This window comes from Heloderma suspectum, chromosome 7, assembly GCF_057233095.1.
Source record: "Heloderma suspectum isolate Gila_16-S chromosome 7, 16-S_ref, whole genome shotgun sequence".
NCBI classification, from domain to species: Eukaryota; Metazoa; Chordata; class Lepidosauria; order Squamata; family Helodermatidae; genus Heloderma; species Heloderma suspectum.
The window spans coordinates 13497513-13521424 of NC_139464.1; the positions used below are offsets into that span (position 1 = coordinate 13497513).

At 44.3% G+C, this 23912-nt stretch overlaps 1 protein-coding gene across 26 annotated transcripts in view; it reads left to right on the forward strand.

Moving 5' to 3' along the window:
- CELF2 (CUGBP Elav-like family member 2) overlaps window positions 1–23912 on the forward strand; it is a 684791-nt gene that overhangs the window by 533908 nt on the left and 126971 nt on the right. For all 26 annotated transcript variants that reach the window (XM_084809113.1, XM_084809111.1, XM_084809117.1 and 23 more), the window contains one exon: window positions 14537–14619. In XM_084809113.1, the coding sequence (XP_084665239.1) occupies window positions 14537–14619 (83 nt within the window). The remainder of the gene's footprint in view (window positions 1–14536; window positions 14620–23912) is intronic.

Sequence of the window (23912 nt, forward strand, 5' to 3'; positions counted from 1 at the left end):
ATGAAATAAAGAAAGAAATGAAAAAATAAATAAATGAACCACCTGAGGCAAGGGGGAAAGGGAGAGGGCCTTCTCAGTTGTGGCACCCCATTTGCTGAATTCTATGCCCAGGGAGACCCACACAGCACCAATGCTGTTATGTTTTCAGCACCAGGCAAAAAACATTTTCTACCTCGTTTTTCTCCCAGGCCTTTTAAACAGTTTAATGATAGATAGATGATAGATAGATAGATAGATAGATAGATAGATAGATAGATGAGATGATCGGTGATCTGACAGCAAAACCTAGGCACCTTCCTCTCTGCACCACTATGGTAGCTTGCCTGGTAAGGGAGTGGCTGTACTTCTGTGCTTCAGAGGTACTGCCAGTGCATAGAGGATGGTATTGCAAGTACTAGCCCAGAAGGGGTTGGGTGACTCACAGGGCCAATTGGGTCCTGCTTGGTCCTGTCACTGTATTTTATTTTTATTTATTTATTAAATTTATTAATCACCCATCTGGCTGGACACCCAGCCACTCTTCCGATTCTGGCTTGCATTCCCAATTTGAGCAACTTATAGAGCAGACTGTTTTTCTCTCAGATTGCTCATCCCCTCTTAACCCACTTGCTTGCTTGATGGCCAGTTTGCTTCCCAACTCAGAAGTCTAGCTGGGACCTACTGGCCTCCAGACTGCTGGCTCCAACTCTTGGAGGATGTGGGACTTCAGGACTATCCAGCCTGTGTTGCTTGTGGGGATCCCTCCCTTCAAAGGTCTTGGGAAGGAAGCTGAGGAGGAGGCTGGCTCCATGCCTGGCAGCAGTTTGCATGAGGAAAATGGTGAGCTTAATCCTTTCCCCTCTCCAATGATATCCGGGGGGAATTGGCAGGTCAGGGAGAATCCACACATTATTAATGTCTAGCCGAGGAATCCCCAGCCCTTCTGGGTCAGTGGGCATATTATGAATTTTGAGAGAATGTTATAGACACTCACAAAATGGCTGCCATGGGGGAGACTTGCCCATTCACAAAATGGCTTCTATGGTGGGCATGGCAAGTCACAGAACACTCATTTTCCAGGAGGCAAACTAGTGAGACTAAAAGAAAAGGAACTGGTACCAAAGCGTTATACTGAGTGACATAGTACAGGTTTCTTAGGCACCTATTGAACTTAGACCTTGGTGTAATCCAGCAAGGCAATCTTTATGTTCTTATTAGGGAGTACGGATTTTGTGAGATCTGTTCTGTCTGCATTTTACAGATTGTTTTACAGAATTTTGTTCTACTTGGGCTAATTCATATTAGTGCTAATGTGAATTTGTGCAAACCCCCACAAAAAAGTAAAAAAAAACAGTCTGCAAGTCCATGGAACTCAGAGACAAGCAGTCCGCTGTGGGATCCTCAGGTCAGTTTCATAGAAATCTGAACTCATTTGAAACCATCGGATCTCCAACATCCCTATTTCTTAGAGATCTTAAGTCCCTTGCAGGCTTTTTGTTCCCTCGCTAGTGCTGAAGAAAACATCTCTCACCATCTATGAAACAAAGCAACAAACACCATCCCCTAGTGAAAAGACTATTCCAGTCCACAACCCATTATTTCGAGAAACTGGAGATCAAGCACAGCCCTCAACAGAAAGACACAGGCAAGACTACCATGGTACCATAATACTTAGATGTACAGGGAGGGAGGGAGAGACTAGGGAAGTAGAAGAATTCTGCTAGTGTTCGCAAATCATGAGAATTGAGAACATGCCCCATTTGCAATCCTGAATGTGAATGCAAACAGGAGTGCCTTTTTTTTTTTCTTTTAGAAATGTTCACCAAGCTCTGAATTTGTGATCGTGTTTGAAAAAATGGGTATCTTTATTTTAAAAATTGTTCTGTGGAATTTTTGAAAAATATGCATTTTCACACTTCCGTCAATGGTGGGGAAATGCACCCTTTTCCTTTTTGAATGAGCTGAGAAATAGGACAAAAGTAAGATCGAGTCAAAATGAGCTTTGAAGTGATTTTCAGAGAATTTAGGCAAACTCAAACATCGCTAGCTCTCTATGACACCCTACTTTCATGGGGCCAAATGAAACCTTAGCAGATCTTTGCATGGTCCTGGGGGAAGAACATCCCGTAAATACTTCACTTTTGCTATTGTCCTATATATAAGGCCAGCAATGTGAGGCACATTTCAGTCTGAATTGAGAGTCTAGAGATGTTTTGTGGCCCAGTTGGTTGTGGAGACTTCACGGTGGTGCCGCTTGGACCAGACTGTCTCTCCAAACTGAGTTAACAGACACAATTATACTACCATTATGTAAATAATTTTGCAGCACCCTCCATTTTATGTATTAGATTATTTTATCTGTTAGACTATCTGAATATCAGAATGCCTCTTTGTCATATGCAGGGTTAGTCCATTTGTTGTAGCACAATAATAATTGTACATGGGGTCAGTTACACTTGTTTGTTGTTGCCTCTTCAGTTAAATAAGGCTGCAAGGTGGCACTTGACTTCATCTTCCAAATGTCTTTCTCTTTCTGCAGTTGTAGCTCCCCACCACACACACACACACACTCCTGGTATTTTTTACCCAGTTGTTCCTGTGTACTTAAAGATGCAGTGTGAAATAGGCAGGAGACACTTCAGCGATAACCTTGCATATCCCTTGGCTAATGAAAGCAGCTTCTTTCCTGGGGTTCATTTAATGGCACAATAATTCATATTCATTAGCAATGGGCGCTGGAGACCTGGGGAGACTTGGCCTCCCCGAGCCCAATTAGCAACATCATACCATCCAACTTTGTACCAATTATTTCTCCATGGGATGAAATGGTGAAAATGGGAAGCTGCAGCACAGGAAAGAGAGGGGAGGAGGGCAGAGATGGTGAGGTGTCACCTGGTGTGGGAGGAGCTCCGCCAGCTTGTTCTTTCTTATTTATTTATTTCATTTATTTATTTCATTTCTATACCGCCCAATAGCCGAAGCTCTCTTTCTTCTGCGTAATCCATCTCACCTCCGCCATCAAAGCAAAAATCATGTCCTGTCAATGTTCACAGTGCTGAACCATGGAATGTCTTGTTCCGCACTACCCTCTTCCACAGGTATGATTTCCTTCGGAGGAAGGAGTTGCAAAGACTTGCAGGGAGCATCATGTCTGTTTTATTTCTGAATATATAGGTAGAGCATAAGCCATGGCAAACAGCAAGGCAGCAGAGTTGCTATTTATTTATTTATTTATTTATTTATTTGCTGTACTTTTAACCTGCCCAGTAACCGAAGTTCTCTTCAGTGGTGTACAATACATTAAAATAATACAGTGAAAATATTAAAACAGAAAAGTAGACAAACAGCACAGAATAAAACTAAGATAAAATCAGCAGCAAAGAATAAAACCATTACAATATAAGAAAACCAGCAGCAGAAAAGCACTAAAAGCATTTCTTAAAATGCCTGGGTGCTGAAAGGACAATAATGAAGGTGCCAGGTGAGCCTCTCTGGGGAGAGCATTCCACAAGCAGGGAGCCACCACCGAAAAGCCCCACACACATACATGCACACATATAAGATCTCCAGAGAGAGAGAGAGAGAGTCTCCGTACTCATCCAGCTCTCAGTTCCCACTTGTCTTCACACTCCACTTGTTCCAAACTGCAAACAACTGCTGTTGTTTCTTTTTCACATGCACATCTTCCCTCTCTCCTTAGCTGGGGTGTGTGTGTGTCACCTTCTCTAAGCTCCAATGGCTATGTCCTTCAGAAGAAGGGATGTGTGAGAAATTTGGTCCATCAAGCCTTTTTTTATGGATTTGCCCAATTTGCACCTCCTGGACCCGAACGCAATACATTTCTAAGTCTCCAAATTTTCAAAATTTGTGCTCCACAAAGCACAAAATATGTTCTACAGTATGTGCACATTTGAAGAATGCACAAAGGAAAATACATAGATTAGTCAATGGGTGCATGCACCAAAATGCATAATTAATGCATAAACTACAGAAAATGTGTATGAATTTCCATAGGGATATCTTAAAGAAAAAATCTCAAGGTAGTACAGAAATGGAATGGAATGAGCTTGACCTAAAAAAACGCAACAATCTTGTTAAGACCAAGACTGACACATCCATCCATTTCTGTTCAAAACATAAGATCTACAGCTCTAAAGAATTCTTGTCCTAACAATTAGTTCCTATTAGTCATCCATTCTGGGCTGCTAATAACAAGCAATCTCCTGAACAAAGGATGGGTTGGTTGTAAATTTGCTAATATGAAATAAGAACAAAGTGTGTGCAGTTTCAAGGTACATTTCCTTCAGCGCTAACTCAAGAGAATTACTACATAGTGCGGATTAGGAGTAAGGGCTTCTAGATAATATGGTGTGGTTTGCTTTCCCATCAGGTCTGAGCACCAGCATCTTTTTCTAGAAATTCAGCAACTTTCACATGTCTCCAATAGAGATGTACAGATTTTATTAAATCTATTCCGTCTATGTTTTGCAGATTGTTAGGCATCTTTCATTCCAGCATTGACAGAATCAGATCTTTCTCAGGCATGTACAAGAACTTTGTTCCATTTGCACTAATGCACATTAGCCCAAGCGCAAATTTGTACAAATTCCCCCCAATTTTTTTTTTAAATGCCCGCAAGTTCACAGAATCTGCATGACTCAGAAAAAGCTGGTCTATGGGATCCACAGGTTGCATTAATAGAAATTCAAGCTCATTTGAATGCATTGTGGATTTCTCCAGAATCCCTAGTCTCCAATACCCGCAATCTAAATTTCCTTTATAAGCTGCTGCCCCAGAATGCTGTTTCCCCAAACACATTCTGAAATTAAATGTCCCAAATACTATTCTCTCTGACTCATGTGTTAAATAAAGGGGGGGGGGCTTTTATATCCTAATTGCTTTTTTAGAAATTGAAAGCGGAGGTCCTGGAGTAAGGCAGTGACAGCTTTGCCATATGCCCTGGTTTGCATCTCACATGCTTGCATCCAGCAAGATGGGCTTGTAGTTTTCTGTGAGGTTGCATTGATGGTTCCCTTTGCAGCTGCTCCTATCGGTGCCTGCTCCAGAAATGTCTTTATATGTCAACAGCTGTGTGGCATGAAGTTTCCCCTATAAATACCAGCCCCTTTAAGTAATAAGGGTTGCATTTAAAATGCTGTGGTAGGTGTGGAAAGGTGCATCCCTTCTGGACCCGGGCCCTGTTTTGACTCGAAACTTGCTCAGATTCAGCCACCTTGACAAGTAGCCAGCACCCCTACTTGAGATTCCAGGCGCATCTGAAGCTGGCACCTGTTCAGCTTGCAAATGTGGATGCGAAAGGGAGCTTCATTCACAGAACGAAAGCAAGGCAGGGGCGAGGGTGAGCATGCACACGGAGAACTTCAGTCATTTACCCTTCCAGGGCCTTCCATTCCTTGATCTGTCAGCCCCTTAGATTTCAAAGGCAGCCTTTAAAAGAATTTTTAGTTCACAACATGATGACTGTATTGTTGCCCGAATGTGAATGGATCTTGAATTAAATTTGTCGACTAGGGTTCTAATTTTTTTTTTTTTTTGTGAAAAGAATAGAGAGAGCTCAATCATCAGATAATCATTACAGCCTCCCTCCTTCCTTCTTCCTTCCTTCCTTCCTTCGTTCCTTCCTTTTTGAGTTTTATTTTATTAGGCTAGAAGCTAAAAGCAGATTCATAGAATCATAGAATCATTCCATTTGCTTTTCATTTGAAAATTGTCAGTAGCCTTTGAAGATTTGCAGTGATATCTTGTTACTCCTATCCCATGTTGTCAATGTTTCAATGCCAGAAACAGGTTTAATCACAACTTAGGAGAGCCTGAAACTCTCTTCTTGGGGGCGGGGAGGGCACTGAAAATGACAGATGCTGAAAGATTAGATGGCAAATGTTGCAACTGGTGATATTTTTAACTTCCCAGAAGCTTATTAAACTAAAATCTTTCCCTACCATAGAAAGTTACTTAGATCTTGTTCACATGCATATGCACATCACTTAGTTATTGTCTGGAGCTATTGGGGCTAGAACCAGTAACCCACTGATCTGCGCACAATTGCCTTGTGAGTCCAGGGCTACTGCTTGGAGCATTTCCCTCAGCCACAGGTGGGGACCTCCAACAGCATCTGGAGGGCCATAAGTTCCACAACCCTGTCCTAGGTCATAAAGGATTCCCAGATGCTGGAGAGATTCCACTCGGGTTAGCTATTTGATGGACTATGCAGGTCTATAAAAAGCTTCAGGATGAGACTTTGCCTGGACAACAGTAATCCTCGTTGGTTGGTTGGTTGGTTGGTTGGTTGGTTAGTTTCAATTTTTATACCGCCCAACAGTAACCATAGCTCTCTGGCCGGTTCACAAGGACTGAAACCCTAAATAGAACATGATAAAACATGCTATAAACCTTTAAAGGTTTAAAACAGAGGAAAACCAGAGTAAACACCACCAGCAAGGTACAGATCTAAAAACACAATAACACATTTCAAAACAAAACTGAAGGACTAAAAATTCTGGGAAAATAAGGTGGTCTTCTTCTGGTGCTGAAAAAGACCAGAATGTAGGTGCCAGGTGAACCTCTGGAGAGGGCATTCCACAGTTGGGATGCCACCAATGAAAAGGCCCTCTCTTTAGTGGCCACCCACCTCACCTCATTCAGTGGGGACACCTGGAGGAGAGTCTCTGAGGATGATCTTAGGGTCTGGGCAGGTATATTTGGGAGACAATCCTTCAGGAAACCTATCCCCGAGCTGTTTAGGTTAATACCAGCACTTTGAATTGGGCCCAGGAACAGGCTGGAAGCCAGTGCAGATCACGGAGCACCGGTGTAATATGATCATATCAACCAGTCCCCGTTAACAATTGTGCTACCCTATTACTTGCTCTGGGTTTTTCTCTTATTCTGTCCCCCTCGGTTCAGACTCTTGGATTAGCTCAGCTCCTGATTCTTTGCCCCACATGATGTCAGAGCTGAGGTGTAGGGAGCCAGTTACCATAGGCTTGAAGCTGCTCCATACATACGTGTTCAGCACCATGTCAAATGATTACTGACATGTGCTTATGGACCACTGCAGATCAAACACCACAGATGGGAGTGTCATACCACCTTGCATCATGTCAAACCACCTCAATCTCAATGTTCTTCAGTGGTAAGTCAGGTCACACATTCAACTGCCAGTAATATACAGAAATTAAGGGTTCAGTCCTATGCATGTTTAAGACAGAAAAAAAAAGTCCTATAACTCCCAGCATTCTAGTTGGGGAATGCTGGGAGTTGTAGGACTTTTTTCTGTCTAAACCTGCATAGGACTGTGCCCTAAATTATCTAAATGTGCACAAGAACCAGGCCTTGTATGACTGGCAGAAGAATGTAAAAATGACTCCGTTGAATAGCATTGCAGTTGATATTTTGTCGGTGCTGAGTTATCCACATTGCTTTGCATTTTGTGAATGTTCTGGCATGGTTCTTGTCTCAAACAATGTATCAAAAATAGCCTAAGAATATGTATTTTGAGAGAAAATATATTTAGAAATTCGTACTTTGAGAGAATTAACATTGTGCCTCCTGTAAAGGAAAACATGAGACAATAAACTTGTGTGTAACAGTCACAGCGGAGGAGGAGGAGGAGGAGGGACCTATATCCATGGCTAAGTGCAGGCACCTGTTAATTCAGGAGAGGGCAACTTTGGGAGGTCCAGGGTGTATTTTCCCATGCCCCCCCCCCACACACACAGGTGCCAAAAATAGGGGGAAAATATTTTTTAAAACAAAAAAACAAAATGGCACCTGTAGGTGCTATGGAGCATCAAAAGGGTGAACAATAGCTTGTTTGCAAGCTAATTTTGGCCCTATTGGGGCTCCATAGCTGCTACACTGATTAATGTCAAAACAGGACAGGACAGACCTATGCGTGGAACACATGGAAAAATGAGATGAACTGGAGATAGAACCCTGGTCCAACCTTGTACGTATCTACTCAGAAGTAACCACCTTTGAATACAATACAGCTTACTCCCAAGTAAATACATATAGGATCGCAACCCTATCCCCATTCTAAATATAGATGAGATATATATTTAGGCATTCATATTTGGAGCATAACTAAGTTATATATGTCAATGATGTGATGGGGGGAGGTGGTTCTGTAGGCTCACTGTGCTACGTCTTGTGAATTTGATGGTGTGGGGTTGGGGGCGGGAGGAAATAGAACAGTTTCATTTTATTGGGTATTTGGAATGGTATGACTTGCTTCCTTCCAAGCACACAAAAAGATGCATCACACAACCAATACAGATAGTGAAGTGTCAAAGGAGTGGGCAATAGCTTCTTCTTTTGTCCCCTGTCCTCTAACAGTCTCTGTCTCCAGTATTTTCTCTGGTTCAAGGGACTCCAAGTACTCTTTGAAATGAAAGAGTGAGGAGCAGAACAGAGGAGCAAAAGCAGATGACCACATCTTAGGCTGGGAAACTTGAGGGCCAAAGGGAGAAACAAGTTGTCAATGTAAAGGCAAGAGGAGTGAAACAAGGCGAAGGAGTTGTTTTGGCAGAAGGAACATCAGGAAAAGCTCTTGAGTATCACATTGTGAGAAATGGGGGTGGAGGAGAGATGTGGCTTACATGACTGTCCTCCCCAGGAGATAAAATACTGTTGAAACATACTGAAACTTTCCCCTTTGTTTAAACTCATTGCAAAGTCAAAATGATGGTGGGAAATGAAGTTTCTGGAGAAATGGAGTTTCCACTCTCCCTGGACCAAGAGCTTTGACTGTTCATTGTTGTTGGTTTTAAGCATCTTATCCACTCTGGTTCCAAAGCCGCTAATTTTAAGTCTATCACTTCTCTGGTGACTAGTGTCTTTTGTGGAACAGCAATGAGCCCAGGTTTAGCGAAGTGTGTCTGCTCAACAGGGAGCAACTGCCAACCATGCTGAAAAATCTGCCTGAATAATGGGAGGGACCATAGCTCAGTGGCAGAGAGCACATGCTCTGCATTCAGAATCTCCCAGGTTCTATCCATTGTGTCTCCATTTGAAAGGATCAGGTAGAGGTGATGGAGAACACCTCTACCTGGAACCCTGGAGAGCTGCTACCAGTCAACGCGGCCAATCCTGAGCTAGATGGAGAAATAGCCTGACCTGCTATAAAGCAATGCCCTATATTCCTTTCTATGCAACAGGAGTGGGGAACTTTTTTTTGCCCATGGGCTCGATTACTACTCAGGAAACCTCCCAGGAGCTTCATGGAAGCAGTGGGTGATGACCAGAGTCTGACATCAGCAGGGGTAGCCCTCCCCCGTCTCTCTGTCTGTCTCTCATTCATTCATTCATTCATTCTCTCTCTCTCTCTCTCTCTGTATGTCTTTCACACACACGCACACACACACACACACAGGGGGGGGAAGGGAAGGGAAGGGAGATATGATAGCACTGTTCAAGTACTTTAAAGGTTGTCACAGAGAGGAAGGCCAAGATCTCTTCTCAATCATCCCAGAGTGCAGGACACAGAATAATGGGCTCAAGTTACAGGAAGCCAGATTCCAGCTGAACATCAGGAAAAACTTCCTGACGGTGAGAGCAATACGACAATGGAACCAATGACCTTGGGAAGTAGTGGGCTCTCCCACACTGGAGGCATTCAAGATGAAGCTAGCCAGCCATCTGTCAGGGATGCTTTGACTTAGCATGGGGGTTGGACTTGATGGTCTTGCAGGCCCCTTCCAACCCTACTATTCTATGATTCTATGAGAGAGCAAGAGAGAGCACAGTAAAACAACTCCCTCTTTACTGCTGCTGCAACTGAAAAAAGGGGTGTGCTGCTCCTTCAGCAACAGCTCCTTCAAGCTCCAGGCATCTTGAAACTGTGGCTCCTGAGGGGACTCACTCCACATACTCCTCACATTTCCTGATGAGGAAAGGCAAGGGGGCAGGCACATGAAAGGAATGGGGCTTTGAGGAGGGATGTCACTGGAGCCCAACACAGGTCAGGTGAGGAGGCCTCACAGACCAAATCTGGCTTGTGAGCCCGAGGTTCCCCACTCCTGCTATACATGTCTCTCTCATGTTTGTCCCATTCACTCATTACATTTTGGGACGTACCATTTTTATTTTTATTTTTTAAAACCTCACTAGGGTACGAAGTAACCCTTCTGTGAAGGAACACAAAATCCTTTGGGGGTCCAACTGTACAAGTAGGAGAATATTTCTTAAACTTGCAGCATATACGAAGATGCTTTGTATTAGACTGTGGGCCTTTTCAAACATTTTTGGCTTAATGAACCATGGTTTATTAAATTTATTCATTCATTCATTTGTGACACTTGTATACCACTGAATATAATAAGATCCCTCAGCAGTTCACAATCATAATAAGCCCTAAATTGGCATCAGGCCCACACACTCTCTTCCTTCCCTCACATACTGCCTTTAGTGCTTTGCTGCTAATCTCTCTAAAACTACAGCTCCCTGTTACTTCTGTGATTTAGGGCCAAAATGTTCTTGTGACATGCATAACTGAGTCAATGGAGGCATTTTTTTTTTCCTTTTTTAAATCCCCCCACCCCCAAGGGGATGGAATTTGGGGACAATCATGGGTGGGGGAGCTTAAAAAACCCTCCCAAAGTGCTGTGGTCCCAATTTGAATCAGGGCTGTGCATGCTTACACTGATCCCACATAGTTCAGCTATGCGCAATTACAAGAACGTTTAGTTTGGGCCACAATGTCAGTTTACTAACCAGGATCTCAGACCAGTGTGCAAAGAGGAGGGGCAAGGTGGGAATGTGCGGACCTTATGCTATGGTTTATTAAGCTAGGAATGTTATATCTGAACCAGGCCTATGTATCCATCTATTCTACTACTGTCTACTCTGCCTGGCAGGAATTGTTCCTCTCTAGACATCCTATCTGAGGTTCTTCTCACTGGATACACCTGGGGATTGAATCTAGAACCCTTTAACATTCTAAAGCAATCTTTGTTTTATTAGTTTAATTGAAACATGGCATCTTGCATTACCTAATTCAATTTTAAAACACCAGTTAAACAATGGTGATATAGCCAAAAACAAACAGAATTTTAAAAAGCACAAGTCAATTTATCAGCCCAAAGACCCTTTTAAAAAATCTTTTGACTGCTCAACAGAATAGCTGCATTTGGAGGCCATAACACCTTACACACACCTATCTCCCAACATGGCTGCCTCTGCCTTCATCCCTGACCAGCCATAGCCCGTTGCCCTGTTTGAGCCCAACCAACCATGGTCAAACCCAACCATGGCCCATTTGAAATGAGCCAACCACAAACAATGGGTTGTGAAGTTGGCTCCAATCAAACTACAGTGAAGGCCACCCACAACTTGGGGCTTGGACACAACTCCAAACCTGGGTCAATCAAAAACAGAAGCGGGTCCTATCGCTAATATCATAAGCACACAATTTAAAATATGTATATGTAACCTTTGGGTGAGTCCAGTGGGACCCAGTTGGAATAAAACCTGTAAGGTTTTGAGTTGGATAAACTTTGTTTCGTTAGAACCACTGGCATACATAAAACAATACAGCAATTGCCCATGTAGAGCTAAATACATGAACAGCCTGTTAACCCAAGAACAATATAAACAATCATCCCTCTTAGTCCAAAGAGAAATACGTTGTTATTCTTGCTTGCAAAACTTTGTAGACAGCCAGTGTTCCTCTGGATCTCCAAGGTGCTGCTGGAAGCTTCGGTTATTCCTCTGCAGGCAACTGTGATCTCAATGCAACAGCACAACAGCAAATGGCAAATGTATAAACTGCAGCCTGACAGTCACAGCCCTATAATAACAATGCAAACAGCAGAGGTACAAAAATTGATTCCCAATCCCCTTGCTAATGAACCATGCAAATATATGAATTCAATTTACCTTATACAAGGTGTTAAGAGCCCATAATTTGATTTGACTTTAGATGTTTTATTCTGTGCTTTGATTTTTTTTTACTGTTCACCCCTCAGGAATCTTGTTGATTGTGGAGAGGCATATAAATTCTACAAACAAGTAAATATTTTCCAGCTGCCCAACATTCAGGTCCCCAGAAGAACTAGTTGGCTCTTTTTCCTCTGATCTATCCTCTGAGTGACACCACCACCCCTACAGGGCTAAGCCAAACAGTTCATGGGGATTACATACACATGAGGTCAATATGCATGTGAATGTAGAAAGCTCTTGTTTTCTGGGATATTCAGAAGTGCGATTTACCCCTCCAAAGATCTGAGGACAGGGAGTCACTTCACGTGTACCCATCTGGATAAATTTGCCATTAATCCAAAATTGCCAAGATTCATATCAGACAGAGAGTGAGAGCAGGGAGGGAGAGGCCTCTTGGAAGGTTACATTTTTAAAAAAACAGGAAACCTCCCTACAAGAGGTGCAGTCTTTGGCTGATTTAATGATCCTTTACTGGTGTCGATCATGATTCTTAAAGGGCTGAAATGATTGCCAAATGGACTCTCTGGTCAACTGTGAAAATTTAAGGGTGAATCTGTTTGCATTCGTTAGTTAGAGGCCTTTTCCCTGACAGCTCCTTGACAACGCTGCCTGTAAGCACACGGAAACACTGGCACTTGGCTCGTTCGTATGGCAAATGATGCTTCTCTGTGTATTACAGCAGCAGAAACATGGCTGCTGATGTTTGCATGAGGAAGACAGTATCAGTAGCTGTTCTAACTGCAAAGCCTTCATGGATAACTAAGGAGAAATTGGCCACTGTCACTAGCATGGGCAGTTATGTGTAAGGAGCAGTGGGTGGGCTGAGACATAGCCATGGTGGCTGTCGAATGAAGACAGAGTTACTTTCCCAGGAACTGCCGAAAAAGAAGAAATGCATCACGGAAAAAGAGGACAGTGGATTTGCGTGAAATTTGCATATGCTAATTTACGTGTATAGATGCGAATTTAGAAATGTTATTAAAATTTAAATAGAAATGCTGTGCATTTCACCACAGTCTGGAAGGCTGCGACCAGGTGACCTGTGCACCTGCCTGTTTAGTTTGCTGTTCAAGTGTGAACTATTTACCTTGGGCAACAGTTTTTATAGTTCAGCCCACCTAAAAAACAGTATTGGAGAGTTGGGAAAAGTGCAGAAAATAACAACTAAAATGAGCAAGGGGCTAGAACATCTCCTCTATGAGGAATGGTTGCAACACCTGGGACTGTTTAGCTTAGAAAAAAGGTGAGTGAGGCAACATGATAGAGGTGTATGAAAAATATCCACCCACCCCACAAATCACAGTTACCTGGACAGCTGCTAGAAGCCTCATCCAGGCTAAATCCAGCCCTGCTGGGGTCCCAATCCAGGTAATCCAGGTGTCCAGGTTTCCCCAGAGAGCCATGCCCCCTTCCCCTGACAGCCGATTGTTTCCCGCCTTTTGCACAGCCCACCCCCACCCCATTCTAAAAGGTTGAGATGCCTCTCCTAAGACTTAGTTACTGGGATGTGCGAACCCACCCCCATCTGGGTTCTCTAGGCACCCACCCAGCCCCAGCCCCCACTTGCTGGTCCTTGGACCGTGCTCAAGCCCCTACCATTCTCAGCGAGCGGCCTGCAAATATGTGCATTCACAAAAATGTGCATTTCCGCACATATGCAAAAACGTGCATTCACAAAAATGCACAGTTTCACACATATCCAAATATGCACATTTTTGTAGTCGCCATTTTATTTTTCCAAAAATGGCCACCACGGAGCTCGACAAGGCCATTGGGGTGAGTATGGGCCACTCACCGAGTGGAAGCAGGGGGGTTGGCAGGGGGGGTTCTGCCAGATTCCTGGATGGAATCGGGCGCCTGCACCATCCCTAGTTACTGGCAGTAAAAGCTTTAAGTTAAAATATGCTGGTATTTTTGGTGGGTTTGGCCCCACCCCTTTTGCCGTCAGCTCAAGCCCCATTTATCTTTGTCCCTGCCCCCCCCCCCCGGAATGCGGCCTACGAGAACTTCTCCAAAACTGAATTTGGCCCTTGGACCAAAAGAGGTTCAACATCCCCACTCTGTGGCTTTCGTTTCTTCTCTCCTGTAGAGGAAGATATTAGCTTGGAACTTACAACCACTGCCCTCTGACTACATGGTGAGTTACAAAGAAAGGGCACGTCGGATGTGTGTCTCCAGCTCCTAAGCTGGCTTTATTTTCCTGGGTGGTTTACATCGATAGGTTTCAGCTACGTCAAATCTCTGCTAGCGGTGCATGGAAGCCTCCTGCAAAAAAAAGGATACTCCATTGTTTACACTGCAGTGCCAATTGAACTTTTGGTTAAGTTAATTTCTGAGCAGTAACTGTTTGCTGAACCTGTAGGTATACTTCATGGATACAATGTGTGTGGGTGATTTTAATCTCCCCCCCCCTTTTAAACAATAAGCATTCCTCTTATTCGTGCCATTCATGTAGGCTCATTATAATTCACATTTTCAGCCCTCCTATAATAATGTTGCTCAATCATCTTCTCCCTCCACCTTCTCTTTCTTTTCTTTTGTAGCTGAGCAAACCGTTCCTGGTAATTTCTGAAAGCTTTTCAATTTCTCTCTGTAGGTTGTTGTTTCGTAACATTTTATACAAGAAAAGCTGCACTTGAGGCACAGAATGCACTGCACAATATTAAAACTTTACCTGGGGTGAGTACATTTACTTTCTTTCACTGTAATCATTTTGGAAATGGAAGGAAGCTTGTGCGGGGTGCTGGGGGGGGGAGAAAAGAACAGAAATCACTCCCTTTGCAGAAGGTGCTACTTACCAGCTCTCAGTGCCCAAACTGGCTTTGGTCTTTCAGCAAAGGACCTGATGGCTCAATGCATGTGAACTCTGCCAGCTGGACAGCCTAATGGTGATCTTCTTAGGGTGGTTGAAAACTGCTCTTATTGTTACATGGTAGTTAGGGGAGGGGTCCTGGCTCACTGGTAGAGCACCTGATTTGCATGCAGAAGGCCCCAGATTCAATCCTTGGCATCTCCAGATTAGGGATGTCAGAGTACTCTATTTGAGGGGTGGAGTTCGATGAGTTTTCCTGGGCTCAGCTTCCTGGACTTCATTTTGGTTCCTGCTAGGGATGTTGGAGAAATCTGCCACGGATTCAAATGAGGCTGGATTCTTTTGAATCCAGCCTCAGGAATCCGTGGTGGATCGGCACCACTTACCTCCGCTCCAGGAGGATTAGAGGCGGAACAGCATTCGGCTGCTTCTTGCCGGCCAGAGCTGTTCGTCTCCTCCCTGCCGATTGCCATTTCTTTTTTTAAAAAAAATGGCAATCAGCAGGATGTGCCCATAGACTTATATGCAAATAGAGCCATGAATCTTGTGTATAAGTCTATATGTCCATAGGCTTATACGCAAGATTCACGGCTCTGTTTTGCGTATAAGTTTATGGGCACATCCTGCCGATCACCTTTTTTTAAAAAAAAGAAAAAGAAATGGTGATCGGCAGGGAGGAGGCAAATGGCTCTGGCTGGCAGGCGGCAAGGTAAGCAGCCCCCAAGCCGGGCTCCCCCCACCGGAATCCTCATGGAGCGCAGCTGCTCCGGAGAATTCCGGAGGGGGAGAACGGATCACCTCCCCCGCCCAAGGATTCCCCACCGGAACGGGCGGTGGGGAATCCACACATCCCTAGTTCCCGCTGCAGCACCCAACTCAATCTGCAGCAACTTGGGTGCCTCGGCAACTTTTCTGGGAATTCTGTGCATTTTTCTTGGAAGGTTCTGCAATTTGTGCAGATTTCTGAGTAATTTGTGCAAGTTGCGGCCAAATTTGCACAAATTACGGCTGAATTTGTGCAAATTACAACAGGCTCCAGCCAAATTTGCATAATTTGCACAAATTCAGCTGTGATTTGCTCAAATTCCTCAGAAATTTGGGCAAATTGCAGAACCTTCCCAAACGCACAAAAAGTTCCCAGCGTTTGGGAGACAGCCTGCAGCTTGGCTCACAGATGCACGCCCTGGAACTCTGTTGAGCCAAAAAAAGGAAAGAAATTGATTTCCTAGCAATGGATAAGGCAGCTTCCTTTGTTCCTGTGTCCTCCAGATGGGAACCAGCACAGGATTTAATTCTTTTTAATGAATTTTCAAATACAAGGAAAGCATGAACAGTTTTAAAAGAACCATGTTGTGCAGAATATAGAGGGAAAGGTTTGAATATGGGAAACCAGCATTGATCTTACTGTGCAGGAATGTGAACCGGTCCTCTTGGATGTTAGGTTCTAGGGTTGGGGGACAGGTGTTCTCTTCTTGCCTGGTTTTTTCACATTGTGTAATTAAAAATAACATTAAATAGCAAACGTTCCAACTGGCCACATGATGAGGCTGGTCTTGATGGGGGCTGAGCCAAACATTTGCTGCCAACCACATTTGGTACAAATCAGGAGTTGGGGAGCCCAAAATGTTTCCTGTTCCCTCCTCCAAAATGCATAATTCTTTCCTACCCATTTGGAGCAACTTGGCAGCTTCCCTCAGGTCTTGCTTTGGTGCCCCTGTTTTTCCCCTTTCAAACTAGATTTTTCTTTTCATGGAACAAGTGATTTATCATCATAAAGTCAATCAAATTTGGTTACATGATGACCTCGCTGAAGGTAAAGGTAGCTCATTTGTTGGCCTTCAGTGATGTTATCACATCCAGTCGGGTACCTACAAAGAAGCACAAGCCACTGCTGGGCTGGCACTACAAATGGGGAATTCACACCTCAATTTGTATGTGTGTTTATGTAGGGGGGAGCATAGTTGCGTGGCTGTGTAGCCAAATCTTTCAACTTCCTTTTGAGTTCCTCTGAAGAATTGTTGACTGGGAAGCCATTTTTTATGTCTTCTCCAAAGCTTTCTCAAGATGCAAAAAGGACTCACCTTTCATCAGTTCTTCAGAAGGAGGTGACCGTTTTTACTGTGCCATCTCATGTCCCCATTTCTGCAGCTCAACTCTAGACCTAAGCTTTCATTTTTTGTTTAGATTATATCTGAAGGAGCCAACTTGAGAGTTTGTGTGGTGTGTGATACTTAGAGCAGTTTTACCTAACCTGCTACCCTACATATGTGTTAGACTACAACACCTACCATCCCCAGCCAGCACTGGACATGCAGGTTGGGAATTATTGGTGTTGCATTCCAACACATCTGGAGGGCACCAGGTTGGGGAAGGGTAAATGAGAGTATCAGATAAGGAGGTCTGTGGAGACCCCAGTTCAAATGCCTTCTCAGTCAAGAAACTCGCTGGGTGTTCTCTCCAACCTAATCTACCTCACAGGATTATTATGAGTTCCCTTGACCTCCACCAAGGAAAAACATGCTAGAAGTGTAATAGATAAATGATAATACAATTAAATGTTGCATAATTTGTACCAGGAAGTTCCAACAACAACATAGGTCAGGAAATTATCCTTTTTCTTTTCTTTTTAAGGGCGCAATCCTATGGCCACTAGACAGTGTCAAGACGGCCATAGGATTTTTCAGTTTATGGGAATCAAGCTCAGAGCCAGCGCTCTGAGATCAGTTCCCAGAAATTTGACTCCCTGCCTTCTCCCCTGCTCCCTCGTTGGAGGCGCGAGTTGCCCCCAGCTCCACGCTCATAGAATCATAGAATAGTAGGGTTGGAAGGGGCCTACAAGACCATCGAATCCAACCCCCTGCTCAGTGCAGGAATCCAAGTCAGAAGAGCAACACAGAGCAGCCGAAAAGGGGGCACTCCTGGGGGCGGGGAACAGACTGCAGAAACACCAGGATGACCCTTCCTATATGTGGTCCAGCCCCCCCCCCCCACCACTCTGAGGCACCCTGGCTAGACAGCTGAAATCGGCCGTCTAGCCACAAATGAAGGGCAGCTGGAGCATTGAGGAGAAGATCCCCTCCGTGTTCCGCCTGCCCTGCATTGGATAGTCAGCTGCCTCCAAGTTTGGAGGCAGCCGACTATCCCCATTATAGGATTGTGCCCTATAGGAATTTGTGCCTTTTGGCAAGCATAGCAAGCACAGTGAAGGCAAAACAAACTGTTTGTAACAATATTTTGTTCACGTATGTATTTGTTACATTTCTATACCACCCATTAGCTGAAGCTCTCTGGTGTGTAGAACCAGAGACCTGGCCAGAAATACACATGCTGCAGAGAAATAATCATATAATATGAAAACACAGGGAGCCAGTGACACTCCTGCTCTCCCTAAATGGTGCCTTTGAGCAACGGCAGAAGGAAATCAAAAGGCTGATTAGCTGGGTCTGGCCTTGGACAAGCGAAAGATCCCTCTGCTGCTGGCCAAGATGAGACCAAGACCGATGTGAGCTACAAAATTTTAATATAGGACTCCCCAGGCAATGGGAAAGCTAGCTAAGGAGCCAGTCAGGTGAAAGGACAAGGAAAGGTGGGGAATGTTTTGCTGGCTTCTGGGTCTTCTGTGGTGACAATGTGGGCCTGCCTGGTTCTGTAGGATCTGGCACTGCCCAATGTTTACATGTGCTATATTGCCCAATTTTTACATTTGCTATATAAACTACTATACAGTAGTTTAGGACTACTGTATAGTAGTCCTAAACATCTGTATCAGCCCTGATTGGGAAGGCTACTCTATCTACAAATCAGAGCCACTGCTCGCTCGCTCTCTCGCTCTCTCTCTCTCTCTCGCTCTCGCTCTTGCTCTCTCTCTGCCAGCATCACTGCAAAAGCCAGATCATCTGCGGCATGCCCAATTTCCATGAGGGATGCAGATGAGCCATGAGTGGTTTTGACATCTGGCCCCAGCAGCAATCTGGAGAGGGGAAGGCTGCATGCATGCATGCATGCGATTTTTTTAGTGGAAGGCGCCTCCTGCAACCACAGGAACTCATGTGTGTTCTCAGAAAACGCTGGCTGTGTGCTCCATTTCTTCCCTCTCACCCTCCCAGTTAAGGGCCTGGAGCTGATCGAAAGTCAAAATCCAGAAAGGCCTTGTTAGTCCAATTTGTTTTGCAGTTATGTTCTCTCTGTTGTAGTCTCCATTTCAAATGAAGTAGGTATCTCTATAACTCTGCTTTTATGTATGGCTCCAGCAGAAAAATCCCTTCCCCTCCTTAACGGAGATGCAAAGGCACTGACACCCTATCTGTTCCTTTGAGAGTTTCAGCCTTTTGGGTGGACATGAAGAAAACATTGCAAGGAATGAATGATTAATGCTGTCTCTTGGAAGGAAATATTGCTTGGGTGCCTTGCTGTTTGATTACAAGCCTTGGAATTAGTCAACATTTCCATAATTCTAAACCAATATACACCTGTTTTCCCACTGTGATGTGAAGGCACAACTTAATTTAACAGAAACCCTGCTGTGCTAAATCTCTCATTAAACACCAAGCTGGTTCTGTAATTTAAAGTTGCAGCACCACTATTTTAAGAAAAGTGTGTGTGTGTGTGTGTGTGTGTGTGTGTGTGTTGTGAAATTAATAAGAAGTTAATGATGCATTTTGCTGAACTTCCCCTGGAAAATTCTAGAAAGAACCTTCTAAAGAATAAATGGCCCATAATGCAGGCATAAAACAGGAACACTGTGGGAGATTGCCTTCTGGATTGGGGCCCAAGCATGCAAACGGATGGATGCTACATGGGATTTAAAAAAGCCATCTCACCCCATTCTTTAAGTACATCTGCACATACAGTGATGGGTTCTGAATCAGGGGTCAGGACAGTGTACAGTCCCAAGAGATGATGGGTACATTTGATGGCGGGGGGTACCAGTGTCAGAGAATATGGGTGTCCATTTAAGCTTTACTCTCCCATCCTTGCAAGTGATTGACACTGTCAGAGCATTGACCATCTGCCCTGAGAGCGCATGGAAATCTGTGAATTGTGTCCTATAAAAGGTATCACTTTAGTAGACCAGAGGAAAATCTTTTGGCACATGCAGAACAGCTCTGCTGAATTGTGGCTAATGTTGCTATATTTATTTATGTTTTTCACACAGCCTTTTTTTAACCCTCCTTTACAGCCTAGGCCAGGCAACCTTTGTGGGCTCGCAGGCATACTTGGAATTTGGAAGAACTGTTGTGGGCTCCACCAGAGAATTTGCTGCCATGGGGGTGTGGTTGGCAATTCCATGCACAAAGAACACCAAGTTTATTTATGTGTGAGAGGGAAGGAGAGATGCAGAATCACTCACTCACACACAGCAGACCAGGGAAACACAATAGCTCACTCACGCACAGCAAAGAAGGAGCACTTATTTTGGGGGAGTGGGGGGACAATTCCACTTGCAGCAGTTATTCTCACACTTACAAAGAAGACTAAGGAAAGGCCGGATTTCAATGGAGGATGCATCCTCCACCCCTTTCTGCTCGCTTTGCAAAAGGACTCAAGGGGATGACTTGGAAGAGGTTACCAGCCAACGACATCCGTAGCAAAGCAAATGGAGAGCCCACCCCTCCTCTAGCAAGACATCATTTTACCAATTTGGAGAGGGCAGCAGACACCCACACAGTTTTAGCCCCAGCTCATTAAAAACCCAGACTGGTTTTTAGAGAGAGAGAGAGAGAGAGAGAGAGAGAGAGAGAGAGAGAGAGAAAGAAAGAAAGAAAGAAAGAAAGAAAGAAAGAAAGAAAGAAAGAAAGAAAGAAAGAAATCAGCCTCACTCTCCTTAATGGGGCTTACTTCTGAGATCAACACCACTGTGGTGCAGTCCTAGCTAGGCTTACTTGGGAGGAAGCCCCACTGAGCTCCACGGGGCTTACTTCTAAGCTGGGGCAGAAGCAAGAGGGAGCCCTGTCCAGAGAGCCAGGCCAGAAAGGCAGGCAAAGCAAGTGAGAGACCCATGCAGAGCTGCTGAGAGCAAAGTGCTTGTCTCTTTTCCAACAGCAGTGCCCCCTTCTCCCCTTTGCACCAATGGGTCTGCAGTGCACACACACTCTGCCACCGCCTCTCTCCCTTGGCCTCCCCCTCCTGCCCCAGGTGAGTGCTGAGGAAGGGAGGGACACCTTCATGCTGGGTCCAGAGAAGTCAGTGGAGGGGGCACAAAGGGGTCCGGCAGATGTCGGGTTGCCAAACTCTGGCCTGGGCCCTCAAAGCGGTTTAAAAACAATCAAATCTGATCAAATCCAACCTACCCATTAACAGAACACCTTAATTTAAAAAATCTTTTTATTGTATGACTTTGAAAGGTTACAAAACCATTACATGCACGCCATGTCCATTTGCACATATTTACCATTATATCAAATCCGTAACTTCTTATAAATAAAGATATTATTAGTTTCAAGATACTTGAAAGATATGCAGTGTTTCAAAACTTCAAAATCCCCCTAGGAACCTCCTGATTGTAGTGTCAATCCGAAATGCTAGGAATTGATTCTGAATGTCATAATATGCACTTTGATCTGATTGACTGTTCCCCTGCCTTCAAAAATGTGTATACAGCACATCCCAAATTCATTTCAACCTGTCCTCTAAGCAGGGGCTTTAACTGGCCTTCCTTTTGTAAGGCTATTTCTATTCTTGCTAGTGATTGTTGATACAGTAAAATGACAACTGAAAAAGCAACAACACTTTGAAAATGGGGGGTGGGGCCCACCCCAACAATAATAGTTTAGCTCATCAACCAGAGCCTTCTCCCATCCCTGCAAGTTATTTTAACCATCTGCCTGAAATCAACTAAAATGTTGCTCCCAACTTCCCCCCACTCACATTCAATTAATTGTTCAGACTTTAAAAAAAGTATTATTTTAAATGCAAGTATTTATCAAAACTGCAGTTAGGAAGTGTGATCTTAGAAGAAGCATCTCCTTGTCAGGAGCCATCAGAGCTAGAATTGGGAACCCATGACCGTGCACACTACTGCCTTGTATTGTGAGTCACCAGGACTGCATTTTGGAACATCCCCCTGGGCAGTAATGGTTTACCAGGGATGGGACTGCCTCTGCCCACCCATGCTGGTGACTTGTCTCTACTTAAAAGGAAGGGCTATAAAAGGCTTTTTGCATAGGCCTGGGGAGCAGTAGTCTGCCTAGCTCTGTGTCCCATTCCTGCCATGAACGTCAATTCCTGTTTCACCAGGAGCAGTCCTGGGGTTCAAGGATCAGGAAGGTCCAGTTAGCAGCAGAGAGTGCAGTAAGAAAAATGTTGCTTCAGCAAGGGCTAAGCCCCAGCTGAGCAACTTTATAGGAGACGTTGCTGCCTGACCTCCTTCCTGGCTTGTCATTAGGGCCCTGATCCAGAGCACGCTTCCTCCTCACAAGAAAGGCTCAAGGCTGACTGTTGAGCACTGTACCTCCAGCTGTGGGCTTCTTTCCAGACATACTGCCACCTTTGTTCCTGGGGTCCTGGATGTTGAACATGGTGGGCCTGGAGCAGGGAGATGGGAACAGTCTAGGTGCTTTGGTTTTTCCAGTGCCACAGCCTTCGCAAGTGAGCATCACTTCTGGTGTTGGTCTCGGGAGACTATCAGCATCGTCCCACTCCCAACCCTCCCAACCACTAGGACCAGTGATGGGATCCTCCTCCAAGGTATCATCTAGTTTCAGGGTTGTCCTGCCACGAAGGTCATGAGCTTTGACACTCTGGTGTGATTCGACTCCTGGCTTGACTTCTCATCACCAACTTTGAGCTCGACCTCCTGGCTTGACCCTTCTGGCTCTGATCCCCGGTATGATTCCTGGCTCTAATGTAACAACTGCTCTTCCTTTAGAAAGTTCAGACCCAATGATCTGCTATCCAGATACTGGCCTGACCCCACCTCCTTAATTTCACATGATCCCATTGAGATTCAGCATTCTTAGATTATTCACTGGGTCCAAGAGCTCTGTAACATTGGGAAGTTCACAGTTCAATTAACATAATTTGGTCCAGTAAAATAAAATATCTCAGATATTGCTCTTAAATAGCACCTAATTTTTATTTTATGTCGGACTGGCTGGTTTTCAAAAGCTCTATGGGTGCTTAATGCTCAGTAAATGTAACATGAAAATGACTATTAGTACTTTACTTTTATGGGCTTGTGCACCCAATAACTGAGTTTAATCCTCTGCATTGCTTTAGGTACCCTCTGGCAGGCTGACTCCATTTATTGCAGTGATTTGGGGGTTCTAGTTGCACACTAGGCGGAGGCCTTCTCACTCTAGAGCTGTTCTCATTAGGGAATTCCCCATGTGAATCCATTTAATTAAGGTGTAATAACTGAGAAATATGGTGTTCAGAAAGCTCTTAAATTTTAACAGCAAAAAGAAGTGGGCAGAATCCTAATGTCTTGTAAAATATTAATAGCCTCTTTCTGCCAAATGTCATCTATGAGCATGTTTTTATTTCTCCTTCCACCTGTCCCCCTCCCGCCTCCCCTCCCTGCACACACACTCCAGTGTATTAATGAAAGAATTACTCTGGGGTTTTGTTAAATACATTTTAGAACAGCTACAAAAGCAACTGCTTTTAAGGGAATATTACGGGAATCATATGGAGTCACCTGAGTCTCTCTTCCTGATCTTCATGGTGATGGCAAAATGGTTCCACATCACCTAGAAAGCTGAAATCTAGTATGCACATAGGCTGGGTAGGGGGACTCGGACACCTTCCTTGGTGCCCACTGAGATACCCTACCCCTTGCCATTTTTATTTAAAATATGTTTATATTTTCTTACTGGCAGCTGGGATGGCTTCAAAGCAAAGTGGGAGCCCCTAGCTGCTGCCATCTTAATTTCCCATGAATGTCTCTGGACCGACTACTTGTCCTTTGTGATTAGCCATGCCCACCCATGGCAGCCATTTTTTGGTTGTGCTCAGGACCATTTTTCAAATTTCCAAATGTGCTCATGGGCTGAAAAGGTTGCCTGCTCCTGACATAAGCAGTGTAGCAGAATGCTGGGCGGTGGGAATTCCATTCTACTATTGTGCACTGGAAAGGGAGGTGTGCTTTAGTAGCAGCTAGGAACCTGTATCTGTGCTTGCAGAACACAAGCTAAAGTTGCTAGTAAAATATACACATATG